The 24873-nt window shown below is 42.2% G+C and overlaps 1 protein-coding gene across 1 annotated transcript in view; it reads right to left on the bottom strand.

The window, feature by feature from the left end:
* The window catches only part of sf3a3 (splicing factor 3a, subunit 3), a 41785-nt gene extending 17224 nt beyond the window's left edge, over positions 1 to 24561 (bottom strand). The window contains exons 1-9 of the mRNA XM_084312792.1: positions 24367 to 24561; positions 24209 to 24256; positions 23799 to 23851; positions 20686 to 20791; positions 17631 to 17703; positions 14030 to 14121; positions 13856 to 13938; positions 3309 to 3447; positions 141 to 209 (exon numbers count right to left, since the gene is read on the bottom strand). Of these exons, the coding sequence (XP_084168918.1) occupies positions 141 to 209; positions 3309 to 3447; positions 13856 to 13938; positions 14030 to 14121; positions 17631 to 17703; positions 20686 to 20791; positions 23799 to 23851; positions 24209 to 24256; positions 24367 to 24462 (759 nt within the window). The 5' untranslated portion in view covers positions 24463 to 24561. The remainder of the gene's footprint in view (positions 1 to 140; positions 210 to 3308; positions 3448 to 13855; positions 13939 to 14029; positions 14122 to 17630; positions 17704 to 20685; positions 20792 to 23798; positions 23852 to 24208; positions 24257 to 24366) is intronic.
* Positions 24562 to 24873: the final 312 nt, after the last annotated feature.

Genomic DNA, 24873 nt, shown 5'->3' with positions numbered 1-24873 from the left:
TCTTCCTGTAATACTTCTTTGAATGCCTGGGATCCCACGTCTTGTTCTAGAGACAGTTTCATGTTGGACGGCACACTTCCCATTACCATGTCCTTTATGCAGGGACCTTTATGTGTAAGTAAAGCTGCGGCGTGTCTTACCTCCCAGGAGGAGAAGGCAGAGAGGTCGAGATGAGCTCCAGCGTGGGTCAAAGCGCTGCTGGTCTCTTTCTGCAGACACATGAAAGAGACATACATCAGTTACATCAGCAGCCTCACAAAGCTTCTGAATTTTAAATAGCCTGGCCGTAGAAAAGTTTGCTGCTAGTTTTTAACAGTGATGGTTTGGTGTCCCCGGATGATGACATGGATTGTTTGGTTCATGTCTTCAACACGCACCCATGGTAGCTCGCTCTGTTCGACCCGTAAACTCCGCCCCTTGGTTGAATAATGACATCTGTGAGCTCAGACGTAAGAGTCGTAAAACGATTCAACAATCAAATTAAGAGTGCCAGGGCTACTTATTTCTCTAAACGCATCTCCTCCAGTAAACACAATCCCAGAGTATTATTTAAGACCATAAACTCAATTGTCAGCCCGCCCCCTCCCCTCCCCATTTGTTCAAATGACGACTGTAACAGCTTTCTTTAATTTTTGTTAACAAAGTTGCTAATGTAAGGGCAAACATCACCCCATCCCCCTCCCTCCTCCCTCTCTGTCCAGTTACGGAATCATCCCTGAGCAGTTTTTCACCTGTCTCCCTGACAGACCTAATGGACACAGTGAGCTCAATGAAATCCTCCACAAGCCCGCTAGATATATTCTACACACATCCATGCTCAAGGAGGTTCTGTTGGCCCCAGTTTAGTAACAATCATAAATAAATCACTAGTCTCAGGCTCTGTCTGTCTATTTTAAGGAGGCGGTTGTACCTTTCAAAAAGCCCAATTTAGACCCCTCCCTGCCAAATAACTACAGACCCATTTCTAAGTTGCCATTTATCACGAAGGTGTTATAGAAAGTGGTGGCAAATCTCAGAGTAATTACAATCAGGTTTCAGCAAAACACACTCCACTGAAACTGCCCTCCTCAGAGTCTCAAATGACATTATGATGTCCTCTGACTCCAGCGAAAGCTCTCTAATTTTGAGAAATTGGACAAACATGTCAAAACTCTGACTCGCAATCGTTTCTTCCATTTAAGAAACATTTCAAAACTCCGGTCCATCATATCTCACAACAAACTAGAAATGTCTGTACAGGCCTTTATTTCATCCAGACTCGATTACTGCAACTCACTCTTCATCCGTCTAAATAAAAAACACATTGATCAACTTCAGTTGGTCCAAAACGCTGCTGCCAGGCTAGTTCAAGTTCAAGTTTGTTTATTATTTGTCACAACAAAATACAGAATACTTTATGATGAAATGCTTGTTTCTGTATGAGCCCCTGAGAGTGTGCTATATACAGTAAAACAATTTTAAAAGTAATTAAGACGCAAGTAAAAAGTAATTAAGGGAATGTTCAGTCAATATACATATATACAATATACAATACAGAGTAAACTGAGTAACAGTGAGGTACAATGCAGAAATGAGATGAGGTACAAAACTTAGGGTAGGGTGGAAGGAACTTAGGTATGAATGTAGTGCAAATCTCTTTAATAATAGATCAATATAAAGTGTGTTAAAGTGTCTAAAGTGAGTAAAGTGAGTGGTAAGGTGAGTGTTTGTTTAAAGTGAGTGTGTACATGTGGATGTGTGTGTGTGCACTGTGCAGTGAGTGTAGATGATGGGTTGTGAGCATCCTGATGGCCTGGGGATAGAAGCTCCTTCTGAGTCTCTCTGTACTGGCCATAAGACTCCGGTAGCGCTTGCCTGACCGCAGCAGTTCAAAGAGGCAGTTGTTTGGGTGACTAGAGTCTTTGATTATTCTCTTAGCCTTGGCCCTGCAACGCTTGTTATAAATGTCCTGGAGAGTGGGAAGCCCACCTCCAATTGTGCGTTCGGCTGAACGCGCCACTCTCTCTGCTGCGGTCTTGTGCGATGCTATTCCCAAACCAGGAGGCGATGTTACCAATCAGGACTCAGGATGCCCTCTATTGTGCACAAGTAGAAGTTCTTGAGTAGCTTCTGACTCACTTTGAACTTCCTTAGGCGCCTAAGGAAGTAGAGGCGTTGCCTTCTTCACTACACTGATGTGTGTGGTCCATGTCAAGTCCTCGGATATGTGGACTCCGAGGTACTTAAAACGGCTACTCATCACTATGTCCAAGAAAATCATGCCACATCTCCCCCATCCTTGCTTCTCTGCACTGGCTCCCGGTAAACTCCAGGATAAATTTCAAGGTCCTGGTGTTCGCCTACAGAGCCCCCCTTCATCCGCGCATGATGAATCATAACATATAGGATCATATACAGTTGAATTTTTTAATATAGCGTGTATCGGGAATAAACGGCAGTTGATAATCTATATATGCGTTTATGCCTATAACTCACGTTCTATGAATTACTGCAGAAAACGATAAAACATACTTATATTCTAGAAGGTATTTTTGGAAGAATCTATGAATGAAAAGGTATAACGTTCCTACATCCTGCACAATAGATAATCGATGTTGAATGGGCCATAGTAATGTCAATTTAGCAATACAATTAAAAAAGTTATAGCCCTGCAAAGAAGGTGAACATCTCCATAAGCTTAGAGTGGTGGCAGTGAGCCTACATTGATGGATATAACCGTGGCAGGGAATGTGTTAATGAGCTCATCCATCCACTTTCCTCCAGCCGGTCACTGTGGTCATCCCATCAGGAGCTCCTGGTGGTGCCCAGGACCAAACCCAAAACAAAAGGGGACCGAGCTTTTGCAGTGACTGCCCCAAGGCTCTGGAACGCCCTCCCCTTAAACCTGAAAACGCTCCCTCAGAGCGAATTTTTAAAAAGGCAGCTAAAAACTTACTTCTACAGGCAGGCATTTTAAACACCCATAGCCGTTTCTTTCTGTTTATGTCTTTTTTGTTTTTAGTTTGTCTATTCATTTTAATGTTTTTTTCTTCTCTTCACATGTTTTATTTCTTGTATTTTTACTGATGTTTTAAAATGTTGTGAAGCACTCTGTGCACTCGTGCTGAGAAGGGCGCTATAAAAATAAAGTTTACTTACATTCTCTGGAAAGGAGGGCCTTCTGATTTGGTTGTGTGTGTGAAGCATCTTGTAAACAATGTTCTTTAGAAAATTGCTTCATAAATAACTATAATTATCAACCCCCCCCCCCCCCCCCCCCCACTATCCACATCCAACAGACTACGGTCTGGTCATTGCTGAGGACTCACCGGCCAGCCTGGAAAGGTCCCGTTCTCCCACTTCTTCTCAAACTCCACCAGGACCTTGCCGTAGAGCTCGTTCTGGTCCAGCAGAGGTTTGACTCTGTCCGTGTAGTCCTGCAGGTACTCCATCAGCATCTCCAAGTATCTGCCACGAAAGAGGCACCGGATCACGGCTTTGTCAACGAAAGCGACATTGCTATTGGTATGTATGTGACGGGAAAAGGCAGACTTTGTGACAAACCGGCACATAATACCAGTTAATGTGGGCAGAACGTACACCACAGCCATGAAATGTGCCCGTGGTGCGGTGAGCGCATTTACCCTTGTGAAAATGTAGCATGGTAAGATTATGGCAAAAATCATAATCACAATTATTTGTCAATATTGAGATCACGATTATTTATTGAAAAGAAATACCTGTTCTTTTAACAGCTGATTTCCACAAGTTTCCTCTCGATTATCTTCTTTCCATAATAGCTAGAAGCCAAAATCGTAATTGAAAATAGAATTTGATTAACCTCTTAAGTATACTCGTTATTGCCCGCCAATCGTTGTGCGCCAACAACGAGGGAACTCGTTTTGGGATCAATATTTCATTTTTTCGCCATGGCATTCATAATTCATCCAGCCTCCCTCCGGGGCGCAGTTGGACCCTGGTCTGATATTGCAACGCCTCAATACCGCCCCCTGGTCGATGTCGGGCGAGTTACACTCCACGCCAAACCGGAAGTGGCGCTCGGTGCATCGGGGAAATTCCTCCGCCAGAGATATATTGTAACGTGGGTCTAGATACACACTAGAGTGCATTGGGATCGCTTTCTAAACGCAATAATCAATATGATTTCGGCGTTTATTGCGTCATACAAACGGGAAATGGATCTAGCAGATCGACCGACGTCAAATAATTGGAATATTTTTCCTCCAGTCTCACGGTAGGGCTGGGCGATAAAACGATAACGATAACTATCGCGATAAATTATTTCCTCGAAATAAACATGAAACGTGGTCGCAAAGTTTCGATATATCGATTTCCAAGCTTGGCTCCGTTCAGCCTCGGCTCAGCACACCCACTAACAACAACCAACGTTACGTGATGACGTGACGTGCATACGCACAACAGCTAACAACCAATCAGTGAAGGAGATGGCCGAGAGCGAACGAGATCCGGAAGGAGACCCAGAGGTACTAGGACTCACTCAACAACAAGGCTTGCTAGGCTAATTAGCTTGCACGGCGTTGTTTTATATATTTTACGTGCCGAGTATGTGTGTGTTTTGAATTCTGAGGCCACGTTTAAGTAGTGTGGGGTATACAGTGGACGTCGTTTCAATATATTGTGGCGGAAGAGTATTTTAGTGTAATATTTAGCACATTGTCATGGAATACACCACTTATAAACAACAGGCTAGCTAGGCTAATTAGCTTGCACGGCGTTGTTTTATATATTTACGTGCCGAGTATGTGTGTGTTTTGAATTCTGAGGCCACGTTTAAGTAGTGTGGGTGGGGTATACATTGGACGTCGTTTCAATATATTGTGGCGGAAGAGTTTTAGTGTCATATTTATTGTCATGAGATGCTCCGCTTGTCGGCTACTGTTAACGTGCGCGGACTGATGACGACATCAACTCGACTTGAGACATTCGCAGCAGCATAAGAAGTTAATTAAACTTGACAGACATTATATCGACGATAATTATCGATATCGAATTATATGAAAATAATTTTATAATTTTATCGCGATAACGTTTTTGGTCATATCGCCCAGCCCTATCTCACGGTAAGAGTAATCTAACGTTATTTTCATCTTGATTGTCCATTTCTTTGTTTGCAATCAGTCTGATCAACGTATCAACCCATACTAAATAAAGCTGTTACTGACGATCAAGGAATTATAAACGATCCCCCCCCCTTTCCTTCACGCATGATGAAGCATAATGTATACCGATCATATACATTTGAATTTTTTTATATAGCGTGTATAGCAGGGGTGTCAAACTCATTTTCACAGAGGGCCACATCAGCATTATGGTTGCCCTCAAAGGGCCAAAGACCGTATTAATGTTAATGTAATGTAAAATAAATGTAGCTACTCATTTACATATTGTTAAACATGTTGTTTCTGTATTTATTACTTATTAAAGTTATACATATTGCATATGCATTTGCATAGATGTAGAAATTTATGTTAGCTTATGTTATTTTAACAAATAATTTTAGTTTATCAGAACCCCATATTACTCCATCAATCAATTATCAAACCATTCAAGTAAATAACAAAGAAGAATATCATCAAATACAAGCTATGACATTAAGTTTGTTCAAAACCTTTTTGTCACAGTCAAGAGGGGCAGAACTAACAACTGAGCTGCAAAGAACACGTGGGACAGATGTAGCAGATGTTACAAAAACAAATGGCTGCACACAACCTTGCAGAGGCCACTAATGGAAGATAGTTTAATTAACTTTAATTAACAGATTGCAGAATGGGTACAGTACAGTACAGCTCAATACACACAATTGTTAAGGGAATGCAGACCAGAGAAGGACTTTCGACTTGTTTACATCAGGGTCCCCCATTTTCAATTCGTAATGAAATTGCTATTATGTGTCTGCATGAACACACAACTGTAACTGTACTCAAAAATAACAAAATAAGGGTCGTCTCAGTTCACAACTATTGGTCAAGTTTTGGGTGGGACTTGTTTGCGTCCCTACAGCTTCTTACCCTGCCCCTTTTCTTGATCCTCCAATCACAGCTGTCGCTTACCTCTGACTTCCTCGTACAAACTTTGTTTGTACGAGGAAGTCAGAGGTAAGCGACAGCTGTGATTGGAGGATCAAGAAAAGAGGGCAGGGTTTTGAGACAGGTCCATTGAGCGAGATGCTCGGTTATGTCACACAGCCAGCTTGCATCTGACAGTTCAGACAATATTTCTTCAACCCTTTGTTACCTATTCCGCCTGGATCTTTTTTGTATTTTGGGCTGTAAAATTGTCAAAGAATGTCTGAGGAGTAAGTGCTTTTGGCTTTTTTCCTTTGTTACTTCATCAATACCTCAGATGTTCAACACACATGTATGTGTGTGTAAGAATGTGTAATAACTAAGGCTGTCAAAGCTTTATTAACGCATTAACCCACAATTATTTTAACGCCGCTATTTTTTTAACCCAAGATAATTTTTTTTTTTTTTTTTTTTTTTTTAACCAGAGCTCTTGGGGGCCACATCAAATGACGTGGCGGGCCGCATTTGGCCCGCGGGCCATGAGTTTGACACCTATGGTGTATAGGAAAGAAACGCCAATCGATAATCTATCATATGCGTCGGGCCTATAACTCGCGTTTTAGGAATTACTGCAGAAAACCTTAAAAACATCCCACATCCGGAACGATAGATACCCGATGTTGAATGGGCCATAGTAATGTCGATATAGCTATAAATATAATATTTAAAAAGTTATAGCCCTGCAAAGAAGGTAAACATCTCTATAGGCTTACAGCGCTGGCAGACTGGGCCCAAAGATGGGTACAATGCATGGCGGCAAATGTGTTAAGCTCTAGCCATATTTTCAGATAATTACTAAAAGTACATAACTAAGTAAATGGAAGATTGCTCCACTTCTACAAGGGCCATTTGCATGTTCTTGGTATCTATGGACCTCAGGGAATGTATTCCCAGTGTCAGAAATATTGTGTCTGTTGTTACTATGCTTGAGTAAGAGAATATAAATTATTCTATACTTTCATCTTTGACGGTGAATAACACCATGCTAACATTGACCATTGACTAAAATTGACCACTGAGCTCATTCAGCACCTTCTTGAGATCAAGTGTACAAAAAATCTAAGCAAATTAATAAAGGTCAGATGATTTACAGGTTTTTTTGTAGATACAGTACTGAATTTTGCCATCCGGACACATGCAATTTGAAATATGAATATAGAATATAGAATATCAGGCCTATAAATTACCGAAATGATGGCCATGTCATACATCTATGGATCGCCCCCATATCTCCTCTTTCCAATGGCAGAGTTAAATCTGGATTTAGTACCACCAGGCGCCCGTTACAGGGCAGCAAAGACATTATTGAAATCTACTGCAAGTACAGTTACTTTTGTATAATGTCCATAGCTCCACCATTTTTTACCGGATTGCAATGAGTTATTTCTCTCTAGACGTTCACAGAAAGGTAAAGAAACAATATCAGGGCTGTACGCTAAGCTTTTTCACTAGGGGCACACTTGCCCCTAAATGAGAAATTTAGGGGCAAAAAATATTTTTTAGGGGCAAATTTTTTAATAACAATTTTACCATTATTTATATCAATTGTTTTTTATTTATATATTTTATATAATTTTTTTTTAATAAAATATATATATTATATAATCATACTTGTAGTTGTATTATCTGCGAGACATCGCCACCACGCAACAAGTCTAAATGCTCGCTATATGCAACCAGCTCCACTGTCTGTGTGTACTGAGTAGCCTCCAGCTACGGCCAGGATTCTCCGGAGCTGCAGCTGGGCCCTATACTGTAGCCTCCAGCTACGGCCAGGATTCTCCGGCGCTGCAGCTGGTCCCTATTGACTATATTCAGCGTGCCCTCAGCTCGAATACGCATCGACTCAGTGTTATAAGACATTGATATCAGGACGGAGCTATCTGAACGATTTAGTTTAATGGGACGTTTCGTTTTGAACAGTAAGCTAACGCAAGCTATCATGCACTACTAGACTTACTGGAGCATTTGTTGATAGCTATCAGTAGCTAGCCGGCTGGCAGGCTCACCGAGGTCCCAGTGTTTACAACAGCCACGGGTGCGAGAGCGCTGAGGAGGAGCAGACGCCGCAGCTCGCTGATCATACCTGCTGAGTGCTCACTGCTCAGCTCGCGTGAGTGACGTCATCGCGTCATCACACGCCTTGGATAATTTAGGAGTGAAATGCGAATCCAAGGCTTGAAAGCACTACTCGCAAGACCGCCCCCAGATAATATTTACCAAGCCCGCCCCCAGATAATATTAACCAATCGCAACGGCCAATTAAAGGGGCAATTCGCGACGATATCATCGCACTGTACAGCCCTGAATATACGTTGTATTTTATGGCAATAACGCTGAGGTTTATAAATCACGACTTTTACTGCAATATTTAGCTTTGACTGCGGCTGGTGTGAGCTGGGTAGTGTAGTTTTATGACATTTTGAGGTCCATCGAAAGCTCTGGGTCTCCTCTTTCTTAGGACTACAACGATTTCATGACGGCCTCATGTCCTCGCATCTAAATCATCCGGTTTCTGGTGCAATGCGCTGACATTTTATAAGCTCATATTTCGACAACACTTAAAATCATTGGTAAACAAACGTAGTGCTGAAAATATACACTTTGACTGCTGTTTTGATAGGGTTAGGGTCTTTACTCTTGGCTACATTTGAAAAAGAAACGCAACATCACTTAATACTAACTGTATTGATCTATTTGTGACGTAAAATAAATATTGTACTGATCGGGCTTACGAAGTTAATCACCAAACCCTAGGTAGTATGATGGTCATTTCAGTTTAACTCTTTAATTGCCAAACCTCGAGATAAGTCGGATTAACTCGCGTTGGCTGCCAGACCAGAGATATCTTGGGTTTTGGTCGTTTATCCTTTTATTCAATATTTTTATTCATTATTCATCCAGGGACCTTGGTGTTACCATAGGGAATGAGTCTGAGATCGCCAAAGTGCAATACCGGCCGCATCCAGCTAGACAGCGGTATCGAGCACCCTTTGAAACCTTATATCTTGGCCTGTGCAACGGTCAAATGTCTCCGGGCGCAGTTTTCTGGGTCAGGCCAGTCGAGCGGTTCTCCTGGTTGCATTGAAGCACGTCAAATGCTCCCGATCCATATGTTGTGGTGGATTATGTAGTGGACCAAATGGACATCGGATGGACCAGATGGCGATCAAACAATTGGAATCGTATTTTTGGAATACTCCCGATCACAGGTAAGGACTATCTGACGTCAATTCTGGCTTGATCGTGCAATGCTTTTATACGGATCAAGCTGATCAACATTTTTTGTGTTCAATACGAATGCCGTTACCGACAGTCAATGTGTCAGTGTCATTTTTTGATGCTTTGATCGCCACTAACGGCATTCGTTTTGAACACCACACACGCTGATCAGTTGGATCGATATGAAATCATTGTAGGATCAAGGTGGAATTGACGTCAGATAGTCCTTACCTTTGATCTGGGTTATTCCAAAAGAATATTCCAATTGTCTGATCGCGATTTCCAGTATTGATGTCCATCTGGTCCCCGACATAATCCGGCACAACACATGCATCGAGTGTCCTGGACACGTTTCAATGTGATCAGGTGAACCGCTAGGCTTGCCTGGACCAATATTCTCCGCCCGGAGGGGTTTAGATGTAACACACGGTTTAGTGCACTCTCGATACTGCCACCTAGCAGGATCTGGCCGGTACACTGCACCCTCGGGTCCCAGTATGCCTTTTAACCCTTTCACTGCCACACTACAGAAGGTTAACACTTTATAGTAAAGGGTTAACCTTCTGTGTATTGTCGCAGTGAAAGTGTGGCAGTGAAAGGGTTAAAGGCAACAGAGGTCCGTGACACTGAATAGAATATTAAAATCGATATATATACGTGATTGGCTGTCGAGGAAACTCGTATATATATATATATATATGTGGATGGCGCAGATTGAGTTAAAAAAAATTATTCCATTTGGGCTGTGGGGGTGCTTAATGTTTGAAGGAGTCGACTGAAGGCTTCTTGTCCTCAATTGTCCTCAATTGGTCCACTGATGGATACATCTTGATATTTGTCTACCGTAATTTTCAGACTATAAGCCGCGGCTTTTCCCCCCATTTTTCGACCCTGCGGCTTATATAACGGTGCGGCTAATCTATGGATTTTTACAGCTAACTGGGCGCACTCCCTCAGCTCTGTGACCGTCAGATCAGACTCCTAAATCTGCTGCAGCAGTGCACGCCTTGCCCCTCCTCCTCCGCCTCACATAACCACGTCAACAAACCATTACGGCAAGAGTGCATGAGCAGCTCAGAGCTCCTCTTTCAACATAACTGAAGCATTAAACAAAATGACCCAGTCAACGAACTACCGTAAATCCTCAAATAGAGGAGGGACCTCCGATAAAGGAGGGGCCTCTTATAATGGGGGGGGGGGGGTGTTGATGCACTTAGACAAACACAGGCCGGTCTCTAAAGTATTTTTATTTTATTTTTCGTGCAGTGATATAGAATGAGATAAACTCTTGCCAATGGAAATCAAGTGCTGCCTCCCGCTACACTGACTACCGTACATTAACGTTTCCCTCTGGTTCGCTTTAGCGCTAGCCAACGTTGTCATAATATCTAGATCTGTGGTGTCAGCTGGATGACGTTGACTTCGTTTGCAAACGTTAACGTTCGCTATCTATATGGCATTGGCAGACGAGGCTGGCGTTGTCCAGTTGACACATTAGAGACTAGTGTTGTCAAAAATATCGAAGTATCGATACATATCGATACTGAATATTTAAAACGGCTTCAATACTCATTTCCCGAAGTACCGATACTTTCTGCAGTATCGGTACCAGCTGGCTTGCTCCCGCAAGTTGTTGACAGACAGACGCGCTGCCAGAGCCTTGCCCTTCCGCCTCCTCCTCCTCCTCGCTCAGAGCAACAGACACAAGCTGCTGCAGCCTCCTCCCCCTCACAGCCGGGCAGCGCAGCCCTGTCTTCAGTTTGTAAACAACGCTATTATTAGCTAACGTTAGCTGTCGTTCCTCCGTTAGCTTAATGCTAGCTAGCTGGCCACCTATTACTTCATGGAAACGGAGTAACGTCAAGCCGAGCCCACTACACTAGTACACGCATGAACTCGACACAACTACCCCGTTTCCAACGTTAGGTCTAGCGGAGCCGGAGCCCATCCTACACCAGTACACACATGAACTCGACACAACGTTACCCCGCCTCCATGAAGTGTCCAATTAGCAGCAATGTTGTTGAAAATGTAACGTTAATAAATGCTCCGAGCATAGCTCCGGAGATCTCTCTCTCTCTCTCTCGTCATAACTAGAAAGGTGCGCTCAGTAGACCTAAAATCTCCAGCAGCCACTCTCTCTTTCTCTCTCTCTCTCTGATCTAAAGATAAACAAAGGGTTTTAAAAGTGTATTTATCTTCTCGTATAGTACCAGAGAGAAGCTGAGGAGAATCAACCAGCAACAAAAGCAAAATTTGTAAAAAAAGAAAAGAAAATTATAATAAAAAAAATAAGTATAATTATTTTTTTTTTGGTATTGAAAGTATCGATACTTTTCAAGGTATCGTATCGAAGTCGAAATTCCAGTATCGTGACAACACTTAGAGACCATGATGCTATGATAACGTTAGTAGCTAAAGCTACTGCATGTAAACAACTCGATTCAACTGAGGAAGTCGAGAAGGTACCACACGCTAAACAGTCCCCGGACCCCACAACCTAGCAGACAGTTCCAACTTCAGTGTGTGAATTACGTTAATCCCACAATTACTCAACTGCACTCAATATTTAAATACCAATGCTAGTCTAAATAAATGTAGACAGACAATGTACGTATTAAAAAATAATAATAATAATAATAATAATAATAATAATAATAATAATAATAATAATAATGCAATAAAAGTCTGAAAATGAAGGGATTATGTCCATGAGTGTCATTTTTAGAAATGAAGGCCTGCCTCTTATATAAGCCTCTCTCTAAAAAAGGCCTGGTGCTCTTTGCAGCTGAGGTAAATAGAAGACCTGTCTTATATTTGAGGATTTACGGTATTCACTTTAGTTTATTAATACATGAGGCGTTGTCTAATGTTATCTAGCTCCTGATATCAGTTTGGCATTGGATTTCGCAGGTGCTGGCTAGCACTGGCTAACTGGCTATCGTTATGAGAGCTAAAGTTGGTACCTATATGTACCTGGCGCTGGCTAACTGGCTATCGTTATGAGAGCTAACGTTGGTACCTATATGTACCTGGCGCTGGCTAACTGGCTATCGTTATGAGAGCTAACGTTGGTACCTATATGTACCTGGCACTGGCTATCGTTATGAGAGCTAACGTTGGTACCTATATGTACCCGGCGCTGGCTAACTGGCTATCGTTATGAGAGCTAACGTTGGTACCTATATGTACCTGGCGCTGGCTAACTGGCTATCGTTATGAGAGCTAACGTTGGTACCTATATGTACCCGGCGCTGGTTAACTGGCTATCGTTATGAGAGCTAACGTTGGTACCTATATGTACCTGGCGCTGGCTAACTGGCTATCGTTATGAGAGCTAACGTTGGTACCTATATGTACCTGGCGCTGGCTAACTGGCTATCATTATGAGAGCTAACATTGGTACCTATATGTACCTGGCGCTGGCTAACTGGCTATCGTTATGAGAGCTAATGTTGGTACCACTACCTACTGTACCCGGCGCTGGCTAACTGGCTATCGTTCCTGTTTAAACAAAAATGTTAATAAATGGGAGCTTCCTCAAACAGCCATCTTTCTTTCCCGACAATCCCCTCTGTGCACGAACCCTTACATATGGTAATTAAACATTAAAACACCTGCAGCTTATAGTCCAGTGCGGCTTATATATGTACACATCATTCAATTTAGCTGCTCAGGTGCGGCTTATAGTGCGAAAATTACGATAGTCTAGTGTGTTCATTAGATGGGTGAAATCCTCTTTCAGTGCCTCTGTGCCCGTTTCTTAGGCAGTTAGTCTCTCTGGTATGTGCGCCATTAGCGTTAGCCACACTTCTATGCTAGTCGACTAATCGGGGTCAGCCCTAATATACATTATTAAACTGCACTAGATTACAAGATTGTTGTGTGTATTTTCTGTTTTCTGTCTTTAATGCAAAATAAACTCTATTCACACTACTCATGCAGCAGTCAATAAAAAGAAACATTCATTCAAGTAGACTGAAGACCTTTCCCCACATTAACGCAAAATACTTTTTTTCAATGGGCCATAGTACGTTTAATTGAAAGGGGGGGGAAAGTATACCATGAAATACAGTATACATTTAGTCATTTAGCTGATGCTTTTATCCAAAGCGGCTTACAAGGTCTGTACGACAAGCAGGAAGGGTAGGCCTACAACTCTTTCAGCTGAGTAACAATGTTCATCAAACAGTGTTAAAACTTGGGTGCTGCAGTGTTGAGTGCATAGTAGTAGAGACATAATATGTCTCCGTTAGTATAGTAGATGGTAATATAGACAAAGATTAATTAGTGGAAGATTGCATGATAGAAGACAGTAAGAAGGTTAGTATTTTTTGTCTTCTTCTTTCATTTCAGATATTGATTGAAGAAGTGTGTTTTTAGTCGACGGCGAAGATTGGTCGTGTTTCGGCTGCCCTAACTGTGGTGGGAAGTTCGTTCCACCATTGTGGAGCGAGGACAGAGAATAGGGTCTTTGATGACCCTGGTATTTAGGAAGACACAGATTTCATAGCGTTGCATCCCTAGTGACCAGTAGTTTCACTTACTTCCTGTATTCTGCGTTCTTCCTGTCCTTAGAGATATCAAACAGCTGGTCGAACGAAGACAGGTAGGTGATGTACTCGATTTTCTGTCAGAGAGATGAGAGCAGAGATTAGGGCCATTCAACAAAGTGGTGGAAAATAAGGCCAAAGGCACCGGCAGAGACGACTACACCTCACCTCTGACCCCTTCAGGTTGATGAACTTCAGGTAACAATCGTGGAGATCCAGGTAGCGCCCGTAGCCCTCCTCGTCCGTGAACTCCACCAGGTCTGAGGAAAAAACACAGAGGTGGTGTTCATTAATATCCAATGAAGGGGGGACCAACATGATGGAGTCAGGGTTCCTGCAGCCAAGGGAAGATTCCATGATGGTGGACAACATTTACATCAGCTACAAATTTGTAATGTCTTCCTGTTTGTGCCATTGTCCATCTTAGAAAAATGGTGTATGTGAATAAATAGTATTCAATCAGTCACAAAATTACTATTAGATAGTCACTGGGAACTATTTGAATCCTAATTGAAAATCCCCCCCCCCTCCCACATTAACATTATGATTAAATTTTTACTTAACACTTTGATCGCCAGGGTTAAATTCATAATTTACCATCCCTCGCCAGCCCTATTTAACATGGAGAAGTTCCTCTTCTTTGCAGGGCTATAACTTTTTAAATTGTATTGCTAAATTGACATTACTATGGCCCATTCAACGTCCTATATCTATTGTTCAGGGTGTAGCAACGTTATACTTTTTCATTCACATATTCATACTAAAATACGGTCTTAAGTATAAGTATGTTTTTATCGTTTTCTGCAGCTTTCTCCAGAACTTGATTTATAGCCCCAAATGCATTATATTGATGATGAAATACAGTTTGATAGGAATCTGTGCAAGATAAGAAATTTCAACTGGACGTGCTTCTAGGAGTTACTAAGTATGATCTGATGTTGACCGGATGGGCGGGGGGTCGTTTATAATTCCGTGGCCAACGTTATATCATTCATCTAGTGTGGGTGATATGATCATTAGAGCAGTTAGTATCGAACACGTTGAAAAATAACGCTGGATCTTACCGTATCTTCCTCGCGCCGTTGGACGATGAGCGTGGAACTGAAATATTCCTATTATGGGATGTAGAAATATCCGATCCATTTCCAGGTTGTATAATAGTATATACGTCCAAATCATGTTGTTTATCGAGTTATTTGCAACCGATCGATGTCCAGTGTGTCAAGATGGAGTCCCGCTAACGATAGCGAGTGCCCGGACGAAATATGGGTGAGCACCACTTCATCCGCATCACTTCCTGTTTGGGCGATCCGCCGATCGGCCACCAGATGGCGCTCTTGAACCGTTGGGAGAGTTGAGAGGGGCTCAACAGTACATATCATGTCTCCGGGGGAGAAATATGATTTCGATCACAGATTTTTGAAATATTGATATCAAAGACGCTGCCCAGCATCTTTGGCAGAATGAGCATGGCGGGGAAAGACGCTGCCCAGCGTTTTTGGCGATTAAAGTGTTAATAGTGAACGTGACATAATCAAACAAGCAAGCTAGCTGGCTGCTGTCATTGCTAACGGCTAGATATTTGCGAGTCACAGCAGGCTAACGTCATTTCCAGCAACAAAAGCATTAATTCCGAAAGTTTAAATATCTGAGCTTCCATGTTAACATTATGGTTTTGTTTATACTTAATAACGAAAGTGAGATAATCCAACACGCGAGCTAGCTGGCTGCTGTCATTGCTAACAGCTAATGCTAGTAGGACAAAGCTAGCGTATTTCCGGGAACAAAAGCATTCATTCTGAAAGTTACATAACTGATGCTTGAAATGAACTTAGTGAAACAACCTGGGAAATGTACAAAACGTTTGGTCTCTTTCTTCATCTTTCTTGTCTGGTCTCACAGCTGTTAACACTTTAATCGCCGATGACGTGTTTAGACGTCATTCCTAGCCATGCTCATTCTGCCGAAGACGCCGTAACTCGTCTTTGATATCAATAATTCAAAAATCTGTGATCGAAATCATATTTCTCCTCCGGAGACATGAGATGTACTGGTGAGCTCCACTCAACTGTCTAACGGTTCAAGAGCGCCATCTGGTGGCCGATCGGCAGATCGGCCAAGAGGGAGGGGCGCGCCAAACAGGAAGTGCTCATCCATATGTCGTCCGGGCACTCGCGATCGGTAGCCGGACTCCATCTCAACACACTGGATGATCAATCGCTCGCCCTAACTCAATAAACAACGTTATTTGGACGTATATAGTATTATACAACCTGGAAATGGTTCATCGGGATCAACATCCCATAATCTAAAACTGTCTACTCCACGCTGATCGTCCAACGGCGCGAGGAACATACGGTAAGATCCAGCGTTATTTTCTAACGTATTCCATATAAACTGCTCTGATGACCATATGACCCACACTAGACGAATGGTATAACGTTGCCCACGGAATTATAAACGCCCCCTCGCCCATCCGGTCAATATCAGATGATACGTAGTAACTTCTAGAACCACGTCCAGTTGACATTTTTTATCTCGCGCCGATTGCTATCAAACTATTTCATCATCAATATAATGCATTTGGAGCTATAAATCAAGTTCTGGAGAAAGCTGCAGAAAACGATAAAAACATACTTATACTTTAGACCATATTTTAGTATGAATATGTGAATGAAAAAGTATATCGTTGCTACACCCTGAACAATGGATATAGGACATTGAATGGGCCATAATAATGGCAATTTAGCAATAGAATTTAAAAAGTTATAGCCCTGCAAAGAAGGGGAACTTCTCCATAGACAAATAGAGCTGGCTAGGGATGGTAAATTATGAATTTAACCCATGGCGATCAAAGTGTTAAAAGATTGTTATGCTACATGGCTAGCTAGCAAGCGGTACCGAGCATGCCGTTCAGCAGTGTAACAGTTAATATGGTCACCTCTCAATATTACTACACAGTGTAGTTGCCGGTAAAAACAAGGGGAAATGTATTTTTCTTTTGACAAAGTTGTTTTGATTTAAAAAAAATAATAAATTAACGACTATTAGAATATTCGAAAATCAATGCCCATCCCTAATAAATAGTCTAAAATCTACTGTAGTGGGAATATCCTTGGTGTGGAAACGTGGCATTAAAAATGTATACTTTTAATCCCCAGAAAGTATGTATAAGCGCAGATGACTAGGGCCCAAAAAAGGTTTTAATTGATATTGAAACGTTTAATTTGAAAAAGGATATAATCCTTTATGGCTGTGTGAAGATTTTCCTGAAACGTTTATAGTGCGCCTCCCCCATCCTGCAGATGTCTCTCGTCTGTCTTGTGCCATGTTTGTTTTTAAGAAACTCTCCATCACACTCCATGGCTTTTACATGCCTATCCCATATCAGGGCATCTGCAGGTTTCAACAAGTTAAATTTAAGACTTTTTAATAGCACTTAGATACAAATTTAAGACCAATTTCACGACCATACTAGCACAAAAAAATGGCGACACTGCGTGCCAATTAAAATTTGTTCCATACAAGCTCTCGCCAGACGCACCAAGCTCCTGGTAGCTCTGCACAAAAACAAGACTTGAATACAAAAACATTTGATATTATTTAATACCTGTGCACATTTTATTTAACACTACTTTAATACCCCGCAGATACCCTGCATATATGGTGGCAATTTCCACAACCTTCCTAGGCCTATAAAACACACTTCCATGACTGTAGGAACCCTGTGATGGTAATTTGCTTCACTACTCTTATTCTAACTACTTACTCTGAGCCTCCTCGCTGGGGTTGTCCCTGGCCTTCATTAGCTCGTCAAACTCCACCGACATGGGCACGCAGATCTGAGAACAGCAAGAGAGCATTCTTTTAGAGGGCAAGAACACAGCAGCTAATCAAGCACATTTAGTGTATCCGTTAACAGTACACAGTATAGTATCACAGAGGTATCCCCAAAAGACATGCATTCTAGGTTTCCAGCCACTGCCCTTGACCAAGCTACTGGCATCACAACTGGAGTCGGTCCCCGGGCGCCACACTGTGTGGCTGGCCCAGTGCTCCTGAAGTAGTTAGGGTGGGTCAAATGCAGAGGACGAAGGGGATTCATGAAGGTATAACTTTAACGTGTATATCTCTGCACAGTAATGGGACTCAAACTGGCTCACAGTGTACATTACTCTTTAGATATCTACTGACTCGAGTAGGTATGTCACTATCATATTTTATTATCTACTTTTTTTATCTGCCGTTGTACATGTTCTTCCAACCATTGACACGTAGCCTGTCTAGCATGATGCAGCAGCAACCTTCAACAGCACCACTATAACTGCAGGAGGTTGGTCTGAGGAAAAATAATGTTTGGCACGTCTAATCCGTCTATGTGGGCGGTTCAATGCTTTGCTCGCTTCCTCCGACTAAGGCTGAATGTATTCTTCGGAAGAAGAAAAAAGTCTGTGGTTGGAAGGAACTGACATGCTTTGTGCTCATTCAGCTGTTGCTATTTATACCCCCCCCCCTTCTGCAAGATGAAAACTGCGAGTGGTACGATATGTGTGAATAACACGATCCCACAATAACTCTATCGCTGGGGAAATGGGTGATGTTGGAAAATACACAGTGTTGTGAAGGGCCAGATTAAAGCTGAGAATCTACGTTTATTGTTTTATATACCTTGTATATTATTTATATATATAAGCTATATCCCTTTAAGCCTGCGTTTGAATCCTAGTAATATTCACTTTCCTCATTGGATAATGCCCTTGACGTTCTCGGCGCCAGGCAACGCGCCCCTGAAGTCAGGTTCAAAGGCGAATCTGGGCATGTTGGAACATGCCTGGTGCCGGCGCATTGATTCGAGACGAGAGCTGAGGCTTGGCACTAGAAAGCCACTTAAGTATATATATCGTGGAAGGCGCAGCAGCAGTAGTGTGATTCTAATGTAGTGTGAAGCAGTTCGTCTAAACAGAGTGTTGTGAACCTAACGTGCGAAGTGAATAGTAAAAGTGTCAGAGTTAATGCAGTAACGTCAAGTTCGACTTAGCTTAATGTGAAGTAAAGAGTCGTCATTTAGTGTGAATCGTGTTACAGCAGTTTGTTCGGTGTGCAGCATTACCAAGCAGTTCGTTCGTTTAGTAACTAGTGAAACCTTAGCAAGTGTGCGTGGACTTAGTAATTAGTGCCAGTACACGGGGAGGGCCTAGTCGTGGAACTACTGGACATGTGCATATTGGAACCTACTGCGGCGATTGCAGAACTAGTATTGGTTGGATTATAGTGATTGTGGAACGTACTACCGTGGAGAAGAGCATCGTTAATACCCACTGTCGTTTGGATTTAACCACCTTGAAGATCTTACCTCGGGCTAGCTTCGAGGACCGAAGCTAGCTGGCTATCGTCATTGCTATCGAGCAATTGGATTACAGCTATTGCTTTGCTGCCGAGCATTTGGATTATAAGGACTGGATTCCGTACGAGAACCCCCTTTCTTCAAGTGAACAGACTGAGTATCCGAACATTCTTCCTTCCTCCAGAGCTTACATCTCTGGGAGGACACCCCGTCTCCAGCGGTACAGACGTGGGGCTGTTTGTAGAGCTAAATCTATACTTTATAGTATTGCCATCTGTCCATTCTCATTGTGAATTGAGACCATAAACCGTCCCTTCAAAATGGCTTAAAGAAGAAAAAAATGTCATCAATACGTTCTCATTTTATAGTGCCGTGAATATAAGCATTATACCGGATTTGGTCTAGTATATTTCCTGGAAGCCGAGATAATGGGCTAATAGCTAATAACGTTAAATCCAATGGCATTTTGGTTATAGATACGCTCGTTAAAAGTCAAACTGTATATGATCGGCACGATCCTCACGCATGTATGCATGAAAGGGGGGGGGGGGGGAAGACGTCGTTTCTGATGATTGATTACCAATAACCGTGTTAGCCTCATTAGCCTCATAGGCCGAACGCCTGGATGGCTATCAAAACAAGGCCCGATCGGGATGTACTTTACGTGAAAAAGATCTTACCGTGGTCCGGTGGGATCCCCCCCAAGCATTTCCCCGTTATCGATCGCCATCTGGTAGATCGATATGTCCATTGGCTGATGATAAATCCCCTTATTGCATGGTGAAATCTGCGATGCAAAACGTAATCCAAGCTACATGCTGCACATCTAGTATCCTGCTAACTGAAATCTCCATTGAAAGTAAAAAGAAATACTGATCCGTTCAGCCACAGGGCACACTGCATTATCGCGATGGCGCCCCTAAGAGGATCTGGACGGTATTGCACCTTCTCGAATTCATAGAGTAGGGTAAATCTGCAGTGCCGCTCGGCGACCTTGAATAGGTTATTAATATGGAATAAAAGCAATAACAACTTGCCACGGATTTATCCATGCTTCTGTCCACAACGGGTGGAATCGAAACACTGAGATCTCCATTGTTCGTCCCCATTGTGTTAATGGAGATCATGGGACACTAACATGACGAAATTATTCATGCAATGTCGTTGACTAAAAAGTAAACGACGACACTAAATGTAGTTTGCAAAATAAAATCTTGCTAAACGTTTAATCAACATCAACTTCAATTATACTTGCTACCTTCTAGCTACCTTCTAGCTATTTCATTAGCACTCAAGAGTGATTCCTCTTTGTTGTGAAAGAAAGTTCAGAATGTTTCCTTTCAAAAGAGACCAGACTCATGCATGTGCTATAAGTATAAAGTATAATAAATCGCAAATGACTTTGGGTATGCAATCGTCAGGCATGTTATGCAAGCCCCCAAGTCCTGGACGACCCATTTCACAACCTGGAAGTCATTACCTCATTGGGGTGTTTCCTGTGGAACTCCTTGATCTGTTTCAGTCTGTTGTAGAATTCGGCAAACTCGTTTGGTCCCGAGATGGCGTTGAGTTCGTCCTTCCTCATGCTAGTGAAGAGAAGGGGGACAAAAAAAATACAGTTAATGTTCAACACCATACGTTTTCTGTTGGGCTTATGCGAATGCTTCCTGTTTGGCTGATGCAAATGCTTCCTGTTGGGCTGGTGCGAATGCTTCGAAGATTCAATCGATGTCAAAAATCACTATTTGAATGCTTCGAAGATTCAGTCGATGTAAAAAAAAAATCATTGTTTCGTTTTGTTTTTGGTAGAGTCATTTTTTCGAACCACTCCAAAAACGTGCCTGCCTTAGAAATAGCTTGTAGAATAATAATCCAAAATTCATTTAGAAAATCAAGGACGTCATAAAAACTTTCAGAAAACCCGAGAAGTTAGGCAGCGGCTGGGTGGCGCAGCAGATTGCGCTCGTCACCAATGAGAGAGACTCCGGTCTCGAATCCAGGTGTCAGCATTGCCTCCGGCTTGGGCCAGCCGTCATACTAACTCGTTTGGCTGAGTTAGCGGGAGGGAAGTCGTGGGTGGTAATCTGGCATTGTGGACAGCGACTCCTACAGGTCAGGTCAGGGCGCCTGCACAGCAAAAGACAGGAAGTGGTGAAGGCAGCGTGACCTCCCACGCGTTACACATCACCAATGAGAGTCCATGCTGCCAGGTGAAAAGAGAGCCGCTGGCTGTCTCTGCATGTGTCGGAGGAAGCATGTGGTAGACCTCAGGGCTCCCTTGACCGACCAGTAGGGGTCACATGCGCACAACGACCAGGTAGGGGAGGGGGGAATTGGCATAACGACTAAATTGGGATGGGAGGAAAAAGCAAAGAAAATCAGGCGGAGAAAAAGAGGATTAAAAAAAATCAGGCGGAGAAAAAGAGGATTAAAAAATATATATATATATTTAAACGAGAACTTCTACCACATTGCTCCCATTTACCCAACGCATTGAAACGTATGCGCGGGGAGGATGATTTTATTATGCAAGGGATGACCAACGAGTAGTTGTGCGATAAAGCAGTTTTAAGGCACGACGTGGAGGCGAAGAACCACATGATGAGCAGTGGAGACGACATTCACTGGTGTGAGTTGGATCGTGAGGACGGGTTAGCTCACATCATCAGTGCTACAGACAAAGTCCACTGACTGCCTCTGTAAAAGGAGTATGAAGGAGTATACATTTCTTGTAAAACCAGCACAAATACATAAATTATGACTGAAAGTACCTATTATTAGGCTCTTCAAATATCGCCGTTCATAAAATAAACATTTAGCCTATCTAATATTTTAGTGGCTGTGGCTGAGTGTGAGGCCATGACATGCAAGTGAATTAAAATGGCAGAGACAGAGTTTTGAGCTAAACTTGCTTGGGAATAGTTGGGATGTGGATGGCGTGTGCCATGATAAGTGAAGGGATTATGCACATCCCAGAAAAGATTGCTGCCTCTCCACCACATACCAATCTACTTTGCTAGCTCTAATTTTGAAAAATAATACATGTAATTGCAGAATAGCTGTATCAGTAAAAAAAAAAATATATATATATATATATATATATATATATATATATATAAGATTTTTAAAAAGAGCAGTGCAAAACGATTCATGGTGTAAGAAGCGCACTGATGCCAGAGCAGATTTGGCTGAATAGCGAGATCGAGATGTAGCACATTCTACCTGGTCAGTAAACCTTGCTCCAGAGACACTATACCAGAGGTAGTGTGTTATACTATTGTATTAACAATCTTCAGACAGACTGACTAGGCTACATATATTTGTGCAAGTTTTTCTCTGTGTACATCCTGTCCTTGCTATTCAACTCACAACAATGAATGTAGCGTTACTTGAGGCCTACAAGTGGACTGACAGGAATACAGCTAACACGCATATTTAATGTGAAAAACAGTTATTGATTTCGGGACCATGTGTGGCTAGCAAGCCAGCTATTACAGGTTGGGTAGCGGATGAATTTAGAACAGTGATTAATCTTGAGCTGAACTATGTGTATTAAATGGTTTTAATGCACACCTGCTGGCCAATTAGAAAAGAGTATTCACCCAAGCCATGATATAATTGATGATAATAGAGAACAGATTATTTATGATATTGCATATCATTTACCATTTCATTGACACGATTGGGTCACAAGGAATCTTTCAATATCCTAAATTCAAAATTGTGTGTTACCTAATATATAATACCTTAAAATATCATAAATGGATTGTACCAATAAACTAGAATAACTGAATATTTTTCAGGCAAAGGTTCTAAGAAAGCTGCCCCCAGTAGAATTATTAGATAAGTATGTTATTGGGCTCTTTGCTTTACCTCTTCCTGAATTTCTTTCCTCACTCATTCATAGTATTCTCGTGACTTGATGTGGCTATGAAATATGGCCCAATGGTCGTCAATCACCTGTTTTTTTTTTTTTTTATCCACTTTTTCTCCCATTTTTCTATATTTTCTCCAATCCCAATTTCGTATCATCCAATTCAACCCTCCCCTGTCACGAACGCTGTTTCTTGCCTCCCACAAGCCGGCTGCAATGTGGACTAAGTCATACATAGCACAAGTCCCCTCCGGTACTTGAGGTAACAGCAGTCGCATCTTTTCACCTGCGCAGCTCGATCTCTCAGTGGCGAGGAGTAACGCGTGGGAGGCTCACGCTGCCCCCGACACTTCCTGATTCTACTGCGCAGGCGCACCAACCGACCTGTAGGAGTCGCTGTCCACAACGCCCGATCCCCACCCATCAGTTTCCCACCCCCTAATACGGCCAATGTGTATTAGTATGAACGACCAGCTAAACTGAAAGCAATGTGGAGCGCTGGGCTCGAACAGGCAAGCCCAGCGTCTCCGTCATTCGTGGCGAGCGCCTTGCCCACTACGCCACGTAGCCACCCCAGACAATCACCTGTTGTTTGATGACAATCCTGATGGTGGAATGCTATTAAATACTTTGACATGACCCTGAGTATGTGTGCGCCTGCTCCACTTGCGTAAACGAACTGAAAACTAACAGTTAACTCACATTTTAGTTTGACTTACCCATCTTTGTCTTCATATGTGTCCCTTATACTTAAGCTCACTTCCATGAATCTCTGAAAAATACAAACAAAATAGTCAGTTGGGACTCGAATATAGCAACAATTCCCATACCTTCGCATAAATCACTTCATCTAATGTCTTGCTTTTACTTTGTTTATCTGCATTCGTTGTTATAGTTGTGTGTAGACGACTTGACGACACTAGCCATCTTTGATTGATTGAAAACTTTATTAACATATTGCAGAATGGGTACAATACAGTACAGCTCAATACACACAATTGTTAAGGGCATGCAGACCAGAGAAAGACTTTCGTCTTGTTTACATCAGGGTCCCCCATTTTCAATTAATCAGGATCAACAAAACAACTATTGTATAATCATTAGCTAACGTTCGCTGTTTGTTACTTACATCCAACATGGCTCTGGTCCGGTGGTCAGAGTTGATCTGTTCGCGTAGCTGTGGGTAAAATAACAAAACATTTAGTTGAATTTAACGTTGATTTTCATTTACAGACGTCTAGCCTAGTTGTTGGGCTAATGTTAGCATTAGCATCGCTGCTAACTTACCGTGGTTTTCTTATGCAACATTTCTTTTGTTTTGGAGTCCATTAGTCTTTCTTTCTCTTCGTGATAGCGACGCTGTTGCTCTAAAATAGTCTCCATTGTGGATGAGGTTTCGAAAGGTGTTTTCTGTCTTGCTAGCTACGATTTATAAAGAGATAGTCGCCGCCAGCAAGCAGTTTGAACTACGTTTGTTTTCAATGGCGCATGTTGCACTAGAGAGAGGAAGTTGGTCCGCGACTATTCTGAGTGTAGGGAAACATCAGCTCTGTTGTTATGGTTCCATACATGAATGATGAATGAATGAATGAATGAATGAATGAATGAATGAATGAATGAATGAAAACTTTATTTAACAGATTGCAGAATGGGTACAATACAGTACGGCTCAATACATACAATTGTTAAGGGGATGCAGACCTGAGAAAGACGTTTGTCTTGTTTCCATCAGGGTCCCCCATTTTCAATTCATATAGACATTTATGACATACACAACATACATGACATTTATGG

This window comes from Notolepis coatsorum (genome assembly GCF_963971535.1).
Source record: "Notolepis coatsorum genome assembly, chromosome: 4".
NCBI lineage: Eukaryota > Metazoa > Chordata > Actinopteri > Aulopiformes > Paralepididae > Notolepis > Notolepis coatsorum.
The sequence above is the reverse complement of the archived record's forward strand: the minus strand, read 5'-3'. Positions and strand labels throughout refer to the sequence as shown.